The 23,337-nt window shown below is 37.9% G+C and overlaps 1 protein-coding gene across 11 annotated transcripts in view; it reads right to left on the bottom strand.

The window, feature by feature from the left end:
• Positions 1-23,337, bottom strand: part of NTNG1 (netrin G1) — a 453,958-nt gene that overhangs the window by 211,777 nt on the left and 218,844 nt on the right. For all 11 annotated transcript variants that reach the window (XM_043963739.1, XM_043963743.1, XM_043963740.1 and 8 more), the window contains exon 3: positions 2,359-2,999. In XM_043963739.1, the coding sequence (XP_043819674.1) occupies positions 2,359-2,999 (641 nt within the window). The remainder of the gene's footprint in view (positions 1-2,358; positions 3,000-23,337) is intronic.

Genomic DNA, 23,337 nt, shown 5'->3' with positions numbered 1-23,337 from the left:
ATTATGTCATATGAGGATTGTTACAAAGCATGCTCAGTAGCAAAGCCAAGAAGATGACAAGTGCCTCAGCTCTCTTGGGTGGGGATTTCCAACCTTATTTTGGTTGGATCAAAAAGGCAACTAGGAGCTACTCCAATTAGAAAGAACCTCCCAGATCTAAAGTTGGAAGGGACATCAGAAGCCAACTAGTCCAACCCCTTCCCAGGAAGGTTAAATGATTTTCCCAAGGTAACAGGTAGTAATTGTCAGTTGCAGGATTTGAAATCAGTTCATCTGACTCTGGAGTCAGAGTTCCTTCTACTGTACTTTATGCCCCCTGTTTTAATTCTTTGATATAAGCAATATGTATCAACACAATTTATGTGCCTATCTTTATTCTTTCCCTAAAACAGGTGTTGAGAGACTGTAGCTCAAGGGCCAAATTTGACCCTCTACTTGTTTTTGTAAGGACAAGCAAGCTAAGGATGTTTTTTTTATGTTTTTAAATGTAATCCAACTTTATCAAAAAACATTTTTAAAAAATCTTAGTTCAAGGTTTGTACAAAAGCAGGCATTAGGGGGATTGTAGTTTGCCTACCCTGGTCTAACATTTTAATTAATATTTTTTTGACCTTTAGAAGTCTCATTTATTTTTTCTTCTTTTTTATCTTTTATTTTTGGTGAGGCAATTGGGGTTAAGTGACTTGCCCAGGGTCACACAGCTAGTAAGTGTTAAGTGTCTGAGGCCATATTTGAACTCAGGTCCTCCTGACTCCAGGGCCAGTGTTCTATCCACTGTGCTACCTAGCTGCCCCTAAACATACATAACATCACATTTTAGTTTTTGTTTTTGTTTTTTGGCGGGACAATGAGGGTTAAGTGGCTTGCCCAGGGTCACACAGCTAGTAAGTGTTAAGTGTTTAAGGTCAGATTTGAACTCAGGTCCTCCTGAATCCAAGGCTGGTGCTTTATCAAGTGTGCCACCTAGCTGCCCTCTTTTTTATCTTTTTGCAATTGAGATTGGGTCTCCTTATTCCATTTAGGTTGAAAGTGCATCAATCACTGAAGAAAGGACCTGATCCCACTACTGAACGGCACCACTATTACAGCTATGACCTGCTCTGTTTCTGGCCTGGATGGGTTCACTCCTTCTTGGGTAGCCTGGTGACTCTCCACCTTTGGGGGCTCTCCTTGTATTGCCATAATTAGTTCCAAAACCCAATCCACTTAGCTGAACACTAACTCAAAACTCCCAAGCTCAAATGATCCACCAATTTCACAGCCTCCCTGGTAGCACGGATAACAGGTTTGCACCTGTCACAACCTGGCTCCCTTTTTTTCCCCTTTTGTAATTCCATGCCCTGACTCTGCCCTTCCTTTCCCTGGCCACACCTACCACCTGCTTTTACTCTTATTTAGCTGACATTCTACTCACAAAAATGAATGAATGGAGGAATAAACAAACAAATAAAGAATCTCTTTGGTGGGTAGTGCTGGCTATAATAGTCATTGTTGTTTTTGTTAAGTTTCTTTGACCAGAATTTTGGAGCTCCTATTTATAGATGGATAACTTGGTTGACTCTTGAATGATTTTTAAAAGGAAAACAAAAAAAACTCCTTTAAAGTAAAAAATAACTATGGAGAAACCATGGTCTACTCAGTCTGTGATCTATTACATAGGCTTGAATTTCTCCTATAAGAGAGGATGGATCTCAAATTCAATGCAATGTTAAAAACCTTGGGAAATAGACCAAGGCAATGACACAGTTACATCAGGAAATTACAAAGATCCATTCCTTATCCAATAAACACATTCCTTTTTCCTACATAGTTTTATTCTATTTTTTTAGTATCTTAAATTAAAGATAAAATATGAAGAGAGCTATTCTTATTTCCTGTGTTTTCAATACACACGAAAAAATAAAATGTATGATACTTTCTTATGCATTATTTCCTGACTTGAAAATAGACCTTATAGTATAAATAGCTACCTACCATCCAAGACACCAGTAAGATCTTTATTTTAAGCATTTTTTTCCACTGTAGACTAATTGGTCCCATCTCCTGGTCTTTATTCGCTTAAATGTCTAAACAGTCTCGTGACATAGGAAGATCCTTTGTCTTTTGTGAGATAGTCTCTCCATATGTGTGTATTTCTTTGTCCTGTTTTAAAAGCTGCAAAAATCTGTCAGGCTTAGTGATTGAAGGGCTTGGTTTAAATAATCTCACTGAATTAGCAGTGTCTCAAATGCATTCAGAAACTAACTTTGAGGCAACTAGAAAAAACATTTCAGAGGAAATTGATCACTGGTTGCATCATGAGTACACCGTCATCCTATCTGGAAGAGAGAGACCTATTTAAGTCAGTTATTCTCTTACCTTCCATATACCTTTATGTCTGAGATCGCATAAAAGTAGCGGGCCAGGTGTTGCTCATCTACAAATATTTCCCCAGTGGCTGGCCTCAGCAGTCTTATCCTCAGGTCTGTGATGGTAAAGAAATCTTTGAGTTTCTTGGTGGTATCCAGCTGTCCATACAGGGAAGCCATGTTGCGAAGCCGGGGTCCGGCAAAAAATGCAAACCTATCTTTGATTTCAAAGTGGATTATTTTGCTATTTGTCATGTACCCCGTGGAGTACTCTTCTGTGCAAATGATTTCTAATATTGTGTGCTGCGATAAGTCCTTCACGGATTTAGGATCCATGTGGAAAGCATCTAAGCAGTCTGTGGCATAATACTGGTAAGGCTGCCATGTCCGTCCATAATCAAGCGATTTCTCCAGGATCATTTGGTCTGGACGCCCAGATTCAAAGGTAATAACTATGTTATCTGTCAGTTCAATGGTTTTGCTCCAAGACAGAGTAATGTTAACCTGGAGAGGCTTGGGGTACTCCTTCCAAGTAGCAGACTGCCAAAATGTGGAGGGATGTCTTCCTTCAAAATCAAACATCAGCTCAGGGGGATGTGCCAGCTCAGGGGTACTTGCATCACATTCATTATTGCACATGTAGGGGTTGCCCTATGAAAGAAGAACAAAATAGCTTTACCAGGGGGGCATGGGGAGTGGAGCACAACATAACATGGCTTTCACATAAGCGCTGTTGGCCTATTGCCGTTGAGCAAGGCTATCATAAAAAAAAGAAAAAAAATGTAAAAAGAAGAAAAAAAAACGTTTGCTTTTGAGTGTTGTTATTTGCCCTAACTAGATCCTCCTCTTTACTAAGAAAAAAATGGACAAGACCACAATTTCCTTGCTTTCCCCCCTGCTTCTGGAGGACTTATGGGAGGAAAACAGTTCATTTATCCCAAATGTGTTTGACTCGAATTTGGTCACAGAAACACCAATACATTGAACAACTGTCTAATGGTTGGGTAATTCTGATTCTTTTTTGGAAAGTTACTACCACAAAGCAAGGAACATTTCTTTATGGCTCAAGTAGATTCTTCAATAGCATAGTTCATTAGAGAGAGGGGGAGGGAGGGAGATATAGAGATATATACACTTTTATATCATATACACATATGGAGAGAGAAAAAAGGAGAGAGAGAGAGAGAGAAAGAGAGAGAGAGAATGAAAGTCAAGTCAAAGGTCAGGGTGTCACTTTGGGGGCAACTATTTTAGAATTAGTTATATGCAAAATACCTGTGTGCTGCTTATGAAGCAAGGCTCCCAATGCTGTTTTTATGTTTCTCACTCCCTTGCCTTAAATCTATCATTCTTAATGGGTTTCCATTTTTTATGGAAGTAATGTCCTTTTTTAAAACATTTTACTTTGTTTACTACTAAATCACTGGGAATGAAGCTCTGGTGTTTGATTAAGGTATCTCCCTCAAAGCATGTTAGAAAGACTTTAGCTTGCTCCCATTTATCAGAGATCCACCACACCATTGTGTTTATGATCAAGGGATCATTGGTTCAGAGACAGAAGAGATATTAGAGAGGGCTCAGGAGCACCCAGGTAGTTAGGGACTACTAAATCCAAAACCAATGTTCTTTCCACTGACCAGACTGCATCCCAGTCTAGTCAGCTGCTGAGGTAGGCTGGAGATCAGAGCTATTATCTGAGAGGAAAATATTACCAGTGGTAAGAATGTCCAGCTGCTTGCTTGTCCTCTATGTCAAGGTGAAAGTAAATTATTCTATATTCTTGATTCACTGATGCATTAAGTTGTATATTCCCTTCTCATAAAAGCTACTTCATCTTGGATTGACCAAAAGGAGGGATATCACATTTGGTTGGTACACTCTAGCAAGCCTCAGTGTACTAACTAGCTGTTCTTAGCTTTCATGAATAGATTAATAGCCAGCAACTTAGTGATTTCCAGTTTTGTTTTGTTGTTGGTGTTTGTTTTTTCTTTAAAGGAAACAAATGGTATGGTTTTGACATCAGCTAATGTGTCTAGTGTCCCACTGCTCTCCTACACTTGGCTAGTTAATTATAAATATGGATAGAAAGGAAAACCCACCCTGTGTTATTGTTCTTTTCTCTTTCTCTTAGAATCACAATTATGTTTCCTCACCATTACAGAAATGGAAACATTTCCATCATCATGGCAGGGTGATGAGTTGGGGCTCCAATAATTAATTTATACTTTGGACATTGGCACTTAGTCACAAGCTTACCCCTGTGGAATGGAAGAACACTGAAAACCTTTTCTCTGGCCTCCCTGGAGGCAATTTCCTCCTATCTGCTTAGATAAATACATCAAAATCCTCAGACTGGCAACATGTCTAGGAGAGTCCAATACTGTTGATCTGAGCAGTGTTGAGAGAGGGACATGTCATTTGGAGGGGGAAATGTCAGTGTTAAGAGTGAATACATTCAAGCAATTGGTGGCAATGGGAATGATTCAGCACCTCTGTCTCAGATCTGAGTTTGGTATTCCCAATTCTCCTTTCTTTATTACTATTTATAGGTATCCTCTTCAAAATAAAGCAAAAGGAGGGGACAAATAAATCACCCACTTTATTATTATTTAAGCTTTCTTAAACACCCCTAGTAAGACAAACATGAAGTTGTGCAAACCCATGGAGGCTTTTTCTGGAAAGCTATAAATATTGTAGAATCTGTCAGGATTTATAATTCTAAATTTATGTAAATATGTACCTTATAAGAAGAGGTCAAATTCACACAGATCACACCTTCACTTGAAATTTACTGGAAAAAATATGGTCACTTACAAATCTGTCAACACACAACCATCTGCACAGCCATTATCTCACATCCTCTAATCTTCCTTCTGACAAAAGCTTCTTCACCTGGAGGTCAGGGAGATCAAAGCTACTTGATAGACTGCATGAGTTCTCAGACATTTATATTAAATGGGGCTGAAGGATGGATTTTCCCCCTATTAAGCACAGATACAAAATACTGATAAGATGTGCTACATGTTGGGGTTGGGGGAGCATGGGGGTGGAAGAAGAAAGAGTCACTGGATTTATAGGATAAAACAATTAGAGCTGGAACATCAGAAAGCCATTGACCCCCCCTCCCCCCTTAATTTTGCAGATGAGGAAAGTGAGGCTCATAGAAGTTATGTGCCTTGACAAAGTCACAGAAATATTATGCATCAGAGATGGGATTTGAACCTGTTTGACTTCAGAGATTGCTCTTTCTACTCTATCATTCTTTGATGGAATGGTTAATAACACAGGTCAGTTCCTGTGAACAATATAAGTCTAAAATACACACCAAAAGTATAATAATTCCTAGGCTTTTAGGAAGGTACATGTTTATGTGATGTGAGTTTATTTTTTTAAAATAAGAATTGATTGGGAAGCTAGATGGCACAGTGGATAAGGCACTGGCCCTGGATTCAGGAGGACCTGAGTTCAAATCTAACCTCAGATACTTGACACTTACTAGCTGTGTGACCCTGGGCAAATCACTTAACCCTCATTGCCCTGCAAAATAAATAAATAGATAGATAGATAGATAGATAGATAGATAGATAGATAGATAGATAGATAGATAGATAGATAGATAAATGAAATAAATAAAAAGAGTTGATTATCCAGATTATTTGACCTGAAACTATGCCATGTCATTTATAAAACCCATCAACTCAACTGTTGTTTCTGGGTGCTTGTGTAAGATGGGGAATCTTTGACAAAAGATGTTTTCTGGATACATACGCATTTGTTTGCTTTTATATCTGGCTTAGGATCTGGTATAAGTAGAGAATCCCACAAATCTTCCCTATCTGGAAAGTTTAATATCTGGGCTATCCATTGGTCTTTTTTTACTTCTGACAGCAGCAAGAAAACCTTTGAGTCTGTCAAAACAGGCAGTAACAAAGTGAGTGTCTGGTTTGGGGCACCCAAAACTCTAAAGATAATCCCTGGGCATACAGCCTACCAACTTCCTTACTAGCGGACAAAAGATTTCACATAACAGGCTGCAAATCACTTCAAAATGGAAATACCATCTATTTTAGATCTTAAAAATCTCTGGCTCCAGGGGCAGCTAGGTGGCGCAGTGGATAGAGCACTGGCCCTGGAGTCAAGGAGTACCTGAGTTCAAATCTGGCCTCAGATACTTAACACTTATGAGCTGTGTGACCTTGGGCAAGTCACTTAACCCCAATTACCTCACTAAAAAAAAAATCTCTGGCTCCAGAATAAAATGCAAACATCCTTGGACAACTGGATCCTAAAACACAACACTAGGGAGGCTATGACAAATGGCAAAAGTATATTGTCTTGTTTTTTCTTGGACTATAGATAGTGTTCTAGTCATTACTTGATTGTTATTATATTTTATTTTAATTTTTTTTTGCATTTTTACTTGGAAGCTAATCTGAATTGCACAATGTCAGTTTTTGTCTGGGATTTTAGACAAAGGCATAATAAGCATGTTTTCTTCAGTTTTATACCAAGTAAACATTTTTTCAGAGAAAACCTGAAGGTACAGCTAGCTAATGGGATAATACACAAAGAGTTGGAAAGGTGCTTTTGAGATTATCCCTCCCAACTCCTTCATTTTACAAATGAAGAAACTGATCAAGAGAAGTTGTGACTCACCCAAGGTCACCTAGATTGTTTGGCTCCAAACCCATGACCCTATCCATTGTACTATGTATCCTTTCAACTTATCATTATTGATATCCTCCATGGATGACAAAACAATGAAAGAATGGCATTAATTTATGTAATCTTGAGTTCATATGCCCAGGAAAATAGGAAGAAACAGTGAAAATGTCTGTGAACCATTGAACCAGAGAGTAAATGAGAATGGGTTCCATCTTTTACCCCAACTCACTTTGGTAAGAATTTTGGTAGTACGATAATACTGAAATTGACTTGTCAGCTGATCATTTCAAAGGAACACCTCTCTGAATGATTGCAAAGATACTAGGAAAGAAATGAATAGATGAGGTTTCCTTTATTTCATAGTGTTCAATGCTCTTTTAGGAGATTAATGATTTGATGACCATTACAATAACTTGAGATACAGAGATTAAAAGGAAGTTAGCTAAAGGAAAAGGGGAAATCCATTTTCTTCTCATCCTTTAAAAAAAGAAACCCCAGGATTTTCGTGTGATAACTAATAACATACGTGTGTGTATTTGAGAAAAAGAAAAAAAATCTATTAAAATATGGGCATATCCCAAAAGAAGAAATAAGCTTTAGTATTCTCTATAGTGAAAGATGGTAAGAAAATGTGTGTTTAATATTTACTGCGTTTCCCTGGGTGAGTCACTTAACCCTGATTATCCCCTTCCCCCTCCAAAAAAAAAGAAAATGCATGTTGAAATATTCTATGTAAATGTGGTCTTGATCTGTCTTGCTATGGTCACAGACTTATCAATAGGAAAGCAATTGTGATTATTTTTGAAAGAATTAGATTAATTAAAATTTTCAACTTTTTCAACTCTAGTCCCCTCTAATATCAACCACAATGACATTTCTATAAGAAAAATCAAGTTTTCCAACTTAAGAAAACAAAATTTCATCTCCTAGTTAAGTCTAACAGACTCAAGCATTAGCAAGTCTAAGTAATTATTTTGTGGCCAGCAGGCAGCCTTAAATAGATCTTAATTTAAGTCCTACAAGCAACAGATCCTCAGCCGATCATCTCCAGACCAAACTGAAAATATTTATTGCAGCACTAACAATATTTACACCATTAAGAGATTTCTCAATAATTCAACAGACTTTGCGTCTAAATATTTTTTATGACAATTAGAAAAAAGAAAGATTTGTGAAGTTGCTTTTTATTTAGGAGAATGTATGGCTTTACCTCTGGGATAATACAAGATAGCTATTAATTAGCACATTGTAGCCAGTGTGGAATGTTGTGACTGCCTAAATGTGCTTGGGGAAGTTAGGGTGGGAAATGAAAATTTAGGGCATGCTGGAAAAATACTTATTTACAGAAAGTGAGTTTTCTCATAGATCACACTTGAGCAAAATGATCTCTTTCCACCTCCAATCTTTGCTGTCATTTCTCCTGTTCTGTCTCTTCTTTCTCTCAGGTTCTGCATCTATCTCTGATTTCTCTCTCTCTCTCTCTCTCTCTCTCTCTCTCTCTCTCTCTCTTGCACGCACACACAGGCACACATATTTCCTTACCAACTATATTGAATTTAATTATTTAATTGTAGACTATCGTTGGGACATAGCTGGTCTTTCCATGCTTTACCCATTGGATATCAAACTACCTAGAATATCAACTGGTGTGCAGGTGAATTCTCACAGAATATTCGCTCCACAATTAAAGGAGCCACACGTCAGAGAGGCGTGTGCTTACAACTGGTTTTGAGAAGCATGGGTGTCAACACATATGAGTTTGCAAGTGATTATGAAAAAGTGAGAAGAGCAGACAGCCTCTCACCCATTTGCACCTGGCTGGTCTAAGCTTGTTTGGTTGGGAAATAAATCCCATGTAGCAATGTGGGAATAAAAAAGTCAACCACAGACATGGTGCACAGGGGAAGATCTGGAAGACAATGGCTCCTTAACTTTCCTCACTTAGCCCTAAACTGTGCCACAAAGAGACTGTGCTGCTAAGACCTAGAAGAGAAGTAAAAAATCCAATAACTATTTCATCCCTCTAATTTATTATAAGCAACAGCAACAATAACTTTTAGACTGTGTGCCAAGCATTCTCATTCTTTTCAACTCTAGTAGGCAGTGAAGAAGGGACAAAGTCACATGGTGATGACGTACTGGGGGACAGGTTGGTTCCATTATTGCCTTCTCTTCCTGCCCTTTCCTTCCCCACCAAAGAAAAGACTTCCCTGGATCCAGTTCTGTATTAGTGTTTGATCAGGAGCTTGAGAAGTACATCTTTTGGTTTCATTTTGTTCTGTTTTCTCTGGGGTTTCCTGAGTATCCTTCCTACACCTCTGTGACACTAATTATAAGAGCTGATATTCTAATGTTCCAAGATAGGCTGAGGTCTTACCACCATGTAGTGTCTATTGAGAAGGAAAGATGGTGGTTGGGGTAGGCTGGGACTGGGAGAGGGAAGGAAGTGGAACTAATTATATGTGTGTGTGTGGGGGCGATAAATCAGAGCCTGATGATGGGCCTAGCCATTAGCAGCAATCATACTCTGTTTATGAAGAACCTTGTTAGGTGGCACATTAGATAGACAACTAGGCCTGGAGTCAGGGAGACTCATCTTCCTGAGTTCAAATTTGGCCTGAGACACTTACTAGCTGTGTGACCCTGGGCAAGTCACTTAACCCTGTTTACTTCATCTATAAAATGAACTGGAGAAGGAAATGAAAAACCACTCCAGTATCTCTGTCAAGAACATCCCAAATGGGATCATGAAGAGTCAGGCACAATCAACTGAATAACAATGATAACATACTGTATTTGTGACTGAGGCAGGGGTGGTGGGGGAGGACAGTGACTTAAAAAGGTTGGGAAGGTAATAAGCTCTTCTTCTATACTTATTTCTACTCCGCTCTACTATTTCTGCACTCCAGCCAGACTAGTCTATTTGCTTCTGCTGCTCCTGCTTTACCATCGCCAGTCCCCCCAGCAGCTCCGTAGCACAGTGGATTGAGCCCTGGACCAGTCAGGAAAACCTGAGGGTATGTCCAGGCTCAGCAAGTCCCTGGCCATTTCTCTTAACCTCGGTTTGGCTCAGTTTTCTCAACTTTAAAATGGGCATAGTAATAGCATCTACTTCACAGGGATCTAGTGAAGATTCAATAACATACTACTCACGATGTCTTTAGCACAGTCTCTGGCACATAGTAGGTGCTATTTCCCTTCTCCCCTGTGCTTGGAATGCTCTCCCTCTTCACTTCTGCCTCTTGCAATATCTAGCTTCATTCAAGGCTCAGAGCAAGGTCCACTAGGCCTTTCCTGACACCCTAATTATTAGTGCTTCTATCTTCCTTCTGCCCCCCCAAATATTTAAAAATAATTACTTAACATAATTTTTTTCCTTATCTGTGAACCTGTTGTCCTCCCTCCCTTCCAAGCCCTACCCCCTGCCATGTATCTATATCCTGCAGTAGAATAATAGTAGCTAGCATTTAGATAGTTCTTTAAGGTTTGCCAAGTGCTTTGTATACAGTTTCTTATTTAATCCTGACAATAACCCTGTAAATTAGGGGCTATTGCTATCTGTTTTACAAATAAGTAAACTGAGGTTTTAAGGGTTAATGGTTTGTCTAAGTTGATGTAGCTATGATGTTTCTTCATCTGGATTTGAACTCAGAACTTCCTTGTTCCAGGTCTAACATTCTGCCCATTGTATACCTGCAGCTTCTTTGTAAGCTCCTTGAGGATAGTAGCTGTTGTCATTTTTTTTTTGTTTCTTCACTGTCTACCCTATTTCGTAGTGCATGGTGGACAATGGAGGAGACATTCTACCCTGTTGTGTAGTGCCATAATAAGCCTGTAATAAAAGTTTAGTCAGTGGAACTGATTTGAATAAAATCGAATTGAATTGAATTGAGTCTGGACTTCCATTTCACGTCATAGTAGGAATTCTTATCATATATTAATTGGACTAGATGGTTGCTGAATTCCCTTCCAACTGACCATGCCAAATTCTGATTCTGTGAATTGCATTGCATGTAGTAAAATGGAAAGAAAAGAATTTTGCCTTTGCAGTTCAAGAGTTAAAAAGAAGACTATTGCTCCTTTTGGGGCTGGAAACAGCTATCAATCCCTCCCCACCCCCATCACAGAGGTTCTTTGCTGCCATATACAAAGGCTTAGGCCTTGATTGAAGTTCCTGCTTGTTTCAATCTGCTCCCTGTCTACACTAACACTTTGTGGACTTTTTTACTCAGGAACAAAGACAAGCGGGCTTAACCTTTCCCCAACCTGAATATTGGAAGCTCTATCACAGATTACAGGCCATAATAGACACCTAAGCAAATCCCTACAGAAGATTATGGTTAGGATTTTCAAACCCATAAAGGCCACTGAGGTCAAGAAGGCCAAGATGCTTAAAAGGAGCAAAATAAATTCACAAGCCACAAGCCACAGAAATTGCAGAGCTGTCCACGTCATTCTACATGAGAACTAAATATTAACTAAATCAACACAGCTTAAAATAAAGCTATGAGGTAAAGTTTGTTCTGAGATAACAAACATGGGGGTTGGGGGAACCATTGCTTTCAAAAAAGAGTATTCCTCCTGAGCAATCATCAGAGAAATATGGTTAGCAAAGCATTATACTTTGAAGACAGTATAAAGTATAAAGTATAAAGGACCAAGAAACTTAGCCATGGTAGTGTATAACTGAAGTAGAGGTGAGCTCTTTAAGGGAGAGTAATTCAAATAAAATAATGGAAATGAAATTACTGAAATGGGATGTTCAAAGTCCTTATTCTCCCAAGTATCATTTCGAATCCTGAGTGGCCTAATCCAGATTCACCGAAACAGGAAATCTTAAATCTTTCTCTGGCATATAAATCCAGACAAATCCAAAAGCCATTTTCTGAAATTCAACAGCTTTGAAAAACTATGGGGACGAAAAATTTGCTTTTGAAGTGAGCATTCACTTAAACACGAAATATAGGAACTGAATTTTCTAAAATGGGTGTTTTCACAAGAAATTACTTTTTGTCACTTGCTTATATTTCAAGGACACCTCCCCCATCTTTTCTTCAATCTTCTTTCTCCTTTCACATTGTTCCATCTATCTCTAAGTTTATTCTTCCTTCCTTGTAGTACTTATCCAATACCTACAGAGCTGAAATGTCTTTCTCCAACTCAGCATGCTCTGTGCTTATTCAACCCAAAGTGTTCTCCTTGGCTCCCAGGATCAATTGTGAACAGAGACTGATGGCTTTGATTAAAGGCAAAGGGTATAAGTTTCCGCATTGTGAGGCTTAGGGACATGGTGCCCCCACAATCTGGAAAATCTTTGGTAAAAACTTTTTGTCTCTTCCTTCTTGCTAAAGAAGAAGTTTGAATTTTTGTTTTTCTTTATGGGGCATTTACAGTACTTCAATGTAAAATTTGGGTTAAGTATTTGGTCATAGACTCTGTTTCATCTGTGGCTTCCTCAAAACTCTCCCCAAATTCCCATTTAATTTCTTATGCCAACCCGTGATATATCTAGTAGTGATGTGGAAGGGATAAATGTAGCCCATATAACAGAGCTTTAAGGGGTACAAATAGTTAATGTTCAGGGTTTGTTTTTGTTCCTTTGGTCGTTGAGGGGGTTTGGGGGAGCAGTTGGTCAGACCCATGCTATCATTGTTGTAGTAAAACTGCTGATGAAGCATTTTTCCTCCACTGAAAGTTTGCAATTGTTCTCCATCTTAGAGTTTTAAAAAGTGGCATGACATGTTGAGAGGTTTTTGATAGTCATTTCTTTAGATTAGTAGAAGTCATCTGGTCCAACCCTCTCATTTTAGATAAGGGATCTGCAGAACTGGGAGAATGTATGGCTTACACGGGTCACATAGCTGGTGTATGTCAACAATAAGATTTTGACTGAGGTCATCCTGATAGTAGCCTCAGGCTTGAGGCTTGCCCTCGGATGGTAGCTATTTAGATGGAACCTTCCCTGTGACAAAGAGCGGAAATTAAGTTATACACCCCATAATGACCATGTCTGACAATGTATCCTAACCTCCATTGCTACCCTGATGTTCAGAAAAAAAGATAGGTGAAATAGAAATACTATATCACATTATGTCAAATTTAAGTTTCGTTTGGAACAAAGTGCTGATCAGCCCAGAACATCTATCAATGTTTCCTATGTTACTCATGGGAAAAAATCCCAAGTGGGGCAACTGACATATTGAGAAATACCTATCATTCCCTTCTGGTTTCTTACTAAAACTATTTTCTATGATGTTATTATTCAATGGCTTTCAGTCATGCCCTACTCTTCATGACTCCCCTTTGGGATTTTCTTGGCAGGGATATTGGAGTGGTTTGCCATTTACTTCTCCAGCTCATTTTACAGATGAGGAAACTGAGGCAAACAAGGTTAAGTGACTTGCCCAGAGTCATGAAGTTAGTGAGAATCTGAGGCCAGATTTGAACTCAAGAGGTTGAGTCTCCCTGACTCCATGCCCAGCACTCTATCCACTGTGTCAAATATCTGCCAGAACTACTTTCTAGTTTATCTTATAAAATAACAGAATCTCAGCATTGAAAGGGACCCGACAGGACACCTCTACAATTTGTAGCTACCTAACAAAGAACTGCCTCTATAACATCCCTGACAAATAGCCATTTAGTCTTCACTTAAAGATCTCAAGGACAGGGTAACCCACCAGTTTCATTGAACTTTTGGAGCACTCCAATCATTCAGTTTTTCCTTGAATCAAGTCAAAATTAGCTTCTTGAAAATTTCTACCCATGATCCTAGATCTAACCTCTAGAGTCACACAGAATAACTCTAATCCCTTGTCCATATGAGGGCCTCTCAAGTTCTGGAAGACAATTAACATCCCCTCCCTGACCCCCTCCCTCACTCTCCCCTAAGTCTTTGTTTCTTTAGGGTTTTTCTGTAGACCCTTCCTTTGGTGGGTCATCATATGGCATGAAAGAAGAGCAATTCAAAATTCTAGTTCTTCATTTGTTTCTGTTCCCTCATTAATTCTATAACCAACAGAGATCCTATTAACCTGTTATACTCTGAAAGCATTTTGCTTCTTATTTAACATACACACCATCTTTAGGCTATAGCCAATAATGAATATCTTTTTTCCCCCTCTACAAGACTAACTCAACTGTTAGGCCACTAATGTGACCAATATCACCTTTATAAATAAACACTTTTTGAATCAATAAGAGATTATTGAGTCTTTATTCTGCCTGATACTGTTCTATGTGGGATAATTTCCTGGCAAACCAAAAAGTTCTCAGATTATTTATGAACATAAGACAAAGCAATATAGACACATTAGAATATAAAACAGTACATAATAAAATAAGTTGTAAAATATTAACAAGAAACAAGGTCATATAATTGTGTTCTAGTTTTCATTGGTTCTTGATTTTATCATTGTGGATGTTCCCTCTCTCAGCTTAGGTAGGTGGTACAATGGATACAGCACTGGACAGGGAGTCAGGAAGACCTAAATACAAATCCAATCTCAGACACTTATTAGCCATGTGACAATGGGAAAGGCTCAGTTTCTGTTTGCTTCATTTTCTATTTTTCCTTTTCTGATTTGCCTCCTTTTCCCCCTCTAAGGGGCATAAGAATAATACCTATCTCCCAGAGCTGTTGTGAGGATCAAATGAGATGATACTTGTAAAGTGCTTAGCACAATGCCTAGCATATAACAAACACTAATATACTATAAAATTATATGCCATATATTCAGATTTTCATTTAAAAAAAAATCCTTCCTCGGTTAATGGGCTTTGTTTTTGGCTGTTTGTTTATGAAAGAATGCTACTGCGAAAATATTGGCATTTATTAGACCTTTCTTTTATCTCTGACTTCCTTGGGTTATAAGACTAGCATTCAAATCACTGGTTTATAGGGTAAAGACAGTTTAGTCAATTTTCTTGCATAATTCCAAAATTATATCCAGAATGGATTTACAGAGCTACCAAAACATTATTAGTGTGTTTGTCTTTCTACATCCAATCTAAAATTAACTCATCATTTTTATCATTTTTGTCAATTTGCATTACTTCAGCTGAAATCTCACTTATTTTCACTTGCTTTTGTTTCTTTTACTATTAGTGATGCGGTTTATGTTTTCACATGGTTATTTATAATTTGGAACTCTCTTTTTGATAACTATTTATTCAGATCTCTTTTCTTTAACCATTTTTTAAATTGAGGAATTCTCTTCTTGTTACATATTTGTGCAAGTGCCATATGTACCTTGGATATCTGACTTTTATTTGTGATATTTGATGCAAATATTTTCTCATTTTTCTTCTATCCCATTTGATTTTATTTATGCAAAATAATTTTAATTTTACACAGTCAAAATTGTCTACTTTGAATTTTCTGACCTCTTCTATCTATTTTGGGGGGTTGTAAGGAATTTAATCCTGAGCCAAAATGGTAAAAGGTGACTAATGTCATTCTATTCCTTTGTAAAATTTTCTTTTTATGTTTTATGTCCTAGTTGCTTATCCATTTTGAACTTCTTATAGTATGTAGTATAAAATGATGGTCTAAATCTAACTGACCAAATTGCTATAAAACATTCCCATTAGTTCTTGTCAAAAAGGGAGTAACTTCCACCAATAACTTCTATACTTTGGTTCTTTTATCTCTGGGATTCTGTTTTTGATTGCTTTTGTTTCTTTTTTTTCATGGGGCACTGAGGGTTAAGTGATTTGCCCAGGGTCACACAGCTAGTAAAGCCTTTGTTTCTTATTGGTCCAGTCTGTTGTGCTGGCCTGTTTTTCTCTTTTTCAACTGGTACCAAATAGACTTGCAGACTCCTATATAATATAAGCTCTGATAATGCTATTCTTTCTTCATTCATATTTTTTTCTGATTACTTCCCTTGACATTTGCAACATTTCATTCTTTCAAATGAATTGTGTTGTTTTGTCTAATTCTAGATAACATAATTGGCACAATACCCTAAAATTATTGTGAAAGTCATAGCTGAAGCTGGATGGCATTCAGAGGATGGTGCTCAGGATAGTTAAAGATCTTGAAGTCACAGCACATGAGGATTCATTGAAAGAACTAGAAATGTTTAGTTTAGCAAGAGAGATTTTGGAGAAGACATGATGGCTGATTTCAAGTATTTGAAGGACTCTTAAGTAGAACAAATATTAAATATTTTCTTTTTGTGCTTCTAGCCAGAACTAGGGGCAATGGTTGGAATTTTAAGAGATGTGAATTTTGACCTGATGTATAAGACAGATCCTCCTAAAACTTAAGGCTATCTAAAATGTAAATGGTTGCTTTAGGGATTTGAGGATATATCCTCACTGGAGGTCTTCAAACAGCATCTGGATGATCATGTGGTGAGTGTATTCTATAGAAAATTCTTATTCTGGTACAAGTTGTACTAAATGGCTTCTGAGGGCACTATTCTAATTTTAAAGATTCATTTTTGCCCCGATTCTTCTTGCTACCCCAAACCTTTGTAACTGACTAAAGGCCAACTTCCTTTAACACTTCCTAATCACATTAGTAGCTGTAGTCAACTGTAATTCTGGGTATGATTTGAGGCATTTGGGAATGTTACTCATGACTCACCAACCTATCATGTGGAAATCGACCTGTCCTAGATAGATTATATTGGTCTGCCAAAGTGGTTCCAGAAGTGCAGTCACCAGATATTGAGTTTTAAATATTGGATTATTTTATATTGCATCTGGGATCTAATATGAGATATTAAAGGGTAAAATTTCATTGTGCTTATTGCCAGGATTCTTTTCTGCCTTGTTACAGGACACAGAGTTCCAATTCAAAGAATAGAAGTCTACAAGGTGAAGAAAAGCAATATTTATTAGAAGTTGATCAAAACATGCTTGAAAACAAATGATAATGAAACTCTAATGAAATGTTGGTAGCTAAGTTACCTTTGATCATAATAAGAAAAATTAATTAAAGTTAAAATGCCCCAAAGAGGTTATTCTTGAGTCTTTTCAGTTGTACCTGACTCTTTGTGACCCCATTAGGAGTTTTCTTGGCAAAAATACTAGTTTGCTTTTCCCCTCTCCAGCTCATTTTACATATGAGGAAACTGAGGCAAATAGGTTTAAGTTACTTGCCCAAGGTCACATTTGCTTGGGTTTAAGAGCCTAAGTCTCAATTTGAACTCAGGTCTTTCTGACTCCAGGTCCAGAGGTATATCCACTGCACCACCTAGCTGCCCTTCCCAAAGAAGACAGGTTAGGTTATATTAGTTGTTGATAATAGTAACTGACATTAACCTTTTGCTTTCAGGTATACAAACATCTGTACATGTTATTTCATTTGAAATTCTTAATGGCTTTATGAACTAAAGTCAAATAAATATATATGTATTATTCACCAATTGTGCACTCTACATTTTGCTATATGCTGGGGATACAAAAAGGTACAAAAATTGTTTCTGCTATATTTTGTATATGATGAAATTGAGGCCAAAAAAGGTTAATTTACTTTCTCAGTGTCTATATGTTAACAAAAACTACTAAATCAATCACAACAACATCGGAATCTCCCAGAATCTCAGCTTTAGCTGCAACTACAGAATATATCTTTTCCAAACTGTATGTAATAACAATCACCTTTACATCATACTCAAGAAATAGATCACTTGCCTCTGTGTGAAACCTCCAGAGAGGGGAATCCACTTCCTCCTGAGGAAGCCATTCCCATTTGGGACTTGTTCTACCTCTTAGGATTTTTTTTTCAATTTAATTGCTTCAAAACCTGCCTCTCTACCACTTCTACTTTTTACAACTATGAAGAACAAATTTAATTTTTCGTCTATGTGCAAGCCTTTCAACTACTTGAAGACAGCTATCATATACTCCCTGTATCTTCCCTCTTCCTAGCTAACCATACCTAGTTTCTGGAAAGGCTACTGCTATGCTATGATTTCAAGACACTTCAGCATCACAATTGCCCTTCTTTAGATTCTGCCCAGTGTCCATCATATTCTTCCTGAACTGTAAAATTTTCAACAGAAAAGTTTGGTCCTGACCAAGTGGAGAGAGACTACAATTTTCTAAACTCTAGATACTATTCCTCTCTTTAAGCAGCCTAAAATTACATTAGACTCTTTTTTTGGTTTGTTCTAATACACTAAATATTTTCTAACCAACGGACATATGCATCCGTTTGGAGAGTAGATCCTTGTTAATTCTGAGATCCTCCAGTCCATTTTACCAATAAGGAAAATGTAGTAAATAATTTCTTCAAGGTCACAAAGCTAGCTGAAATGATAAGAGTCTAGGTCTCTTTACTTCTATGCCAGGATCCTATCTGCTATATAAAACTGCCTCTTTTCATTTAGTTAGTATGCTTAATTTTTTAAAAAAGCTATATGGTATGACTTCAAAATAGGTTAATTATTTAATGCCCTATTTCTTAGGCTTTGCAGAAGTGGTTTTGTGAGATCAATATGTGACTTTAGCTGAATGAGCAGGAGTTATGTCTGCTTACTTTGATGCCTTTGATAAGTTGTGACTATTTAGTATTAATCCCCTCCCCTTTCCCTTCAGATATTTGCCCATTCACTTTTTCTTACCAAGACAGGAGTCCTCAGAAGTGGAAAGCCAATTGGTATGGGATAACCTTGAATCCAAACTCTAATTCAATTAAAAATGCATTGTTATTATTGTTACTGCTACTACTCATAATAGCTCACATTTCTGTAGTACTTTAAGGTTTATAATCTGGTTCCCAGATATTAATTGACATCTTGAGCCTGTTATGTACGAGAGATTGTACTTGGTGCTAAGCTTCTCTCTCCTGGTCACCTTGTAATTTGCTTGGGTGTAAGACTTTGGAGTGGGAAGAGAGTAGCATGAAAGGAGGGTTGAGAGCAGTGAGAGATTGTGGGGATTCAAAAAGAGAACAGGAGTTGTTGGATGGGTAGTGCAAATTGATTGTAAGTTAGAGACAGAGGTCTTCCTCGGGAACAGATGTCTGGGGGAAGGGGATCCCGCAGCGGGTGGGGGTGGGGGTAGAGCTGGTGAGTTCCAAGCAACAGATGGTCTCCAACAGAACTGGTTAGAGTAATGGTGACCATGTCCTTCTCCAACTAGTGTCTACCCCCACCAGACAACAGCTTTTTTCTACTAAAATATGAAGGATCTTACTCATCCTTCAGTCTAGTTTTATTTGCTTGGTATTGGTCCAGGGCTGAATATAGCCTCCCACAGTACAATTTTCAGTCCCTGAAAGCTGTCAGTGGTAAGCAGCTGAACACACTTGAGCAATGGCATATGATGACTTTCAAGGCTGATTACATTACTTTCCCTAAAAATAAAAATTAAAATGCATGCAAAACATTTTTATCTATTTACTTGGCATCTTTTTTATGAGCAGCAACTTACTTTGAAACTTAAAAAAAAACTATAACCACTCATCAATAACAAATTCACACATCACTAATAAACACTTTCCCCCAAGATTCAATCCAATTCAATCTACCTAAACAAACATTCATTAAGCCCTTACTATACAGAAAACACTATGTTAGGCACTGTAGATAGACAAAAGTCACATTGTCTCTACCCTCAAAAGCTTGTATTCTACTTGGAGGGATATTCTATATACACAGTGAGGTCTCATACAAGGTAGAGTATAATGGAGACAAAAACATACAAAGTGTTCAAAGAGAATTTGAGAAGGAAAACATTTTTATCTATGAGTAGGCATGAGGTCAAATGTGATTGTTTTATGACTATGAAAAAGGTCACGATATGCAAGAGTCTAGAGCTGCCATATTTGTTTTGTGTGTGTGTGTATGTGTGTGTGTGTGTGTGTGTGTGTGTGTGTGTGTGTATGTGTGTGGAGGGGGGAGGTGTTCTACGATGTCTTCAAACTTGATGACTAAAGAATTTCTTTTCTATTATACTTTTAAAATGCTTTCTGGATTCTGAAAGCTAGAGGATTATGCTCTTCTAATTTGGTGTCAGGCCAGGGTACATTGAGAGTGTGCCAGTCTTGGTGTCCTAATCAACCTCATTTTCACATATCATGGTACATCCAGTTAGTTTATTTACCTCTACAGAATCTCTTGCCTCCAACCGTTTTTGTCCACCCTTCTAATCCAGGCCCAGTTGTCTGGACTTACTGCAATAGCCTCTTCGTTGCTTTCCCTGCCCGAAGTGTCTCTTCCCAATAAAATCTATTCTCAACAAAACTGCCTGAATGATTTTCCAGAAATGCAGGTCTGACCATGTTATGCCTCAACTCAATAAAAGTTCACTGGCTCTTAATTACCTCCAGGATCAAATATAAGGTCCTTTCTTTGGCATTTAAAACCATTCACAATGTGGCCTGAACCATTCACTTTAGTCTTAATACTCCTCCTCATGTTTCCAAGGCCTAGGCAAACTGTCTCTTATATTCGTTATTAAACAGAACTTCATCCCCTCAGTCTGTCCCCCACACTGGGAATTAATTTCCACCTTACCTCTATATATTTTCCCTAGTTTCAAGATCCAAATCTAATCAAACTTTCTATACAAAACCTTTCCTAACTGTCCAGTAGTCAGTGTCCCCCACACAAGTTGTATCTTTTTTAAAAAATCAATTTCCTATATACGTATGGTCTACCCTAATAGAATATAAGCTCTTTGAAGACAAGGGGAATCAGCTTTATTTTTGTATCCAAAGCACCTTGCACAATGTCTGACACATCGAGATCCTTTAGTATGTACTTATCTATTGATCTATGTGATTATTGAACCACCCATGAGTGACTAAAAAATCAGAGCGAATAGAAGTACTAGAGAACTAGGGAATATTCAATGTAGTTGTGATTTTCAGTCAAGGGATGAAGAGATGAACTTCACTTTAATGACAGGGAGCATTTTTTAAAGGAAGCCAAGATCGCAGTGATTCAAAATGACTTCATCCAGAACAAATCAGAACAAATGAACCTTTTTTAAAAACTTTATTTGGCAAGGTTATTAAACATGGAGATCAAGGAAATACAATTAACTTAGTTGATCTAAACCTCAGTAAAGCATTTGATTACATCTCTCATGCTTTGTTTTTATTTTTTTTAATTTATTAATTAATTAATTTGTTTGTTTATTTTTGTGGGGCAATGAGGGTTAAGTAACTTGCCCAGGGTCACACAGCTAGTAAGTGTCAAGTGTCTGAGGTCACATTTGAACTTAGGTTCTCCTGAATCCAGGGCTGGTCCCTTATCTCCTGCACTACCTAGCTGCCCCCCTCATGCTATGCTTTTAGACAGTTCTGAGCAGTTGGCAAAGTAATAGCCTATCTTGGTGGATCCAGAATGGGTTGAGTGGTTGAATACTTCAAGAACAGTCATTAATGGTTTGATTAAAACATGGAAAGACATCTGTGGTGGAGTACCAAAGGGCTTTGTGCTGTTTAAGTTTTTGTTGTTGTTGATACTAATTAAATTTGCAAATGACCTTTAGCTAGGAGGGAAAACTAACACACTGAATGAGAGAGTTAGCATTCAAAAAGATTTTGGCAGGGTAGATCAGTGGGACAAATCTAATAAGATGAAGCAACAAGGATAAAAATAAAATCTCATACATGAGTTTAAAAATAAGACTTCACATGTATGGAAGAAGGCAGGTAGGGCTAAATAAGAGTCTGTCTAGAGCACTGAGCTTAGAGTCAGGAAGACTTGAGTTTAAATCAAGCCTCAGACAATCACAAGCGGTGTGACCCTGGGCCAGTTATTTAACCTCTGCTTGCCTCAATATTCTCATCTGCAAAATGGAGACAATAACAGCACCAACCTCCCGGGTTGTTGTAAGGATAAAATGAGATTTTATTTGTAAAGTACTTTGCAAACCATAAAGCATTATATAAATGTTGTTGTTATTAAGCAATGCCAGATGGCAGGCAAAAAGTTCATCTTAAGCTATGCTATAAAGAGCACAATATCCTGGAGTTGGGATTTGGCAGTCCCACTGTATTCAGTTCTGGGCAGACCACTCCTGGAGGATGGGGTTCAGATATGAACCATGCCATATGAGCTGGTTAAACAATCATAATAATAGCTGACACTTAAATGGCAATTTAAGGTTTGCAAAGCATTTTACATACATTGTCTCATGCCACCTTCACAACAATCTCATAAAGTAAATAAATGCACCTTACATGTCCAATGTTACAGAGCTAATACATTTGGAAGGGCCTGGGATTGAATTTTGAATATACCAGGACAATGTGAAAATGACCAGAATGTTTCTTAAAGTTGATAGGAGGGGCAGATAGATGGTGTAGTAGTAAATAAAGCACCATCCCTGGATTCAGAAGGACCTGAGTTCAAATCTGGCTTCATACACTTGACACTTACTAGCTGTGTGATTCTGGGCAAGTCACTTAACCCTTATTGCCCTGTAAAAACAAAAACAAAAACAAAGTTGATATGGAAAAAAAAGATTAAATGGTATAAATGGAAGTACACAGACTCCCAGCAGAAGTGGGGAGCCTTGGAATATAGATCCAAAGATCTATATTCTATAAAGAAGCTGCTTCTAATATGGAAATTTCACTGTCTCAATTTGGTTTGAGCCTTTACCAAAAAAAACTGGTTGAGTTCCACATAATCTGCCCTGATGTATGAAGAAACCTAGAGAGTCATACAGTTCCTTAAATTGGTTAACAATTCTTAAGGAGTGTGACAGTTGGTCATTGGATAATTGTTGTTGCTGAGTTGTGGTTGAACAAAGCTTTGAGATTTAGGGTGTTACAAATGAGGGAGTTTCACTGGCCAGATTCAGATAATGGTTGTGACATGGATGAGCAACTGCTCCATATAGACCCACTGGATGGCTTTAGAGAGCAACTACAGATACAACTGAAATCAAGAGCCAGAGAAACCTTTTGCTCAGCCTGTCTTTAGAAAGTTTTCCTCAAATTCACAGTCTCCTAGAAAGCCAGTTCTTTCTGACCCTAAATCCAGCACTGTATCCACCATTTGTCCTCTATCTATCAAGCAGATGGAATAACTCATGGAAATGGTGAATAAGAAATTCCAGGTCTTTTGTTCTTCCATACTATGGCTCAATCAATCAATCAGCATTTATTAAGAACCTGCTATATATTGTGTACTGTTCTAGGTGCTGAGAACGTGTGGGGGAAAAAAGAAAATTATTCTTCAACTTAAGGAGCTTACATTCTCTTATGGGAGGCACTCTTTTTGTACAAAATATATACAGGGTGGGGCAGCTAGGTGGCTCAGTGGATAAAGCACCAGCCCTGGATTCAGGAGGACCTGAGATCAAATCTGGCCTCAGACACTTGACAATAGCTGTGTGATCTTGGGCA

Source organism: Dromiciops gliroides, chromosome 4, assembly GCF_019393635.1.
Source record: "Dromiciops gliroides isolate mDroGli1 chromosome 4, mDroGli1.pri, whole genome shotgun sequence".
Classification (NCBI taxonomy): domain Eukaryota; kingdom Metazoa; phylum Chordata; class Mammalia; order Microbiotheria; family Microbiotheriidae; genus Dromiciops; species Dromiciops gliroides.
This window is presented reverse-complemented; position numbering and strand designations above follow the sequence as displayed.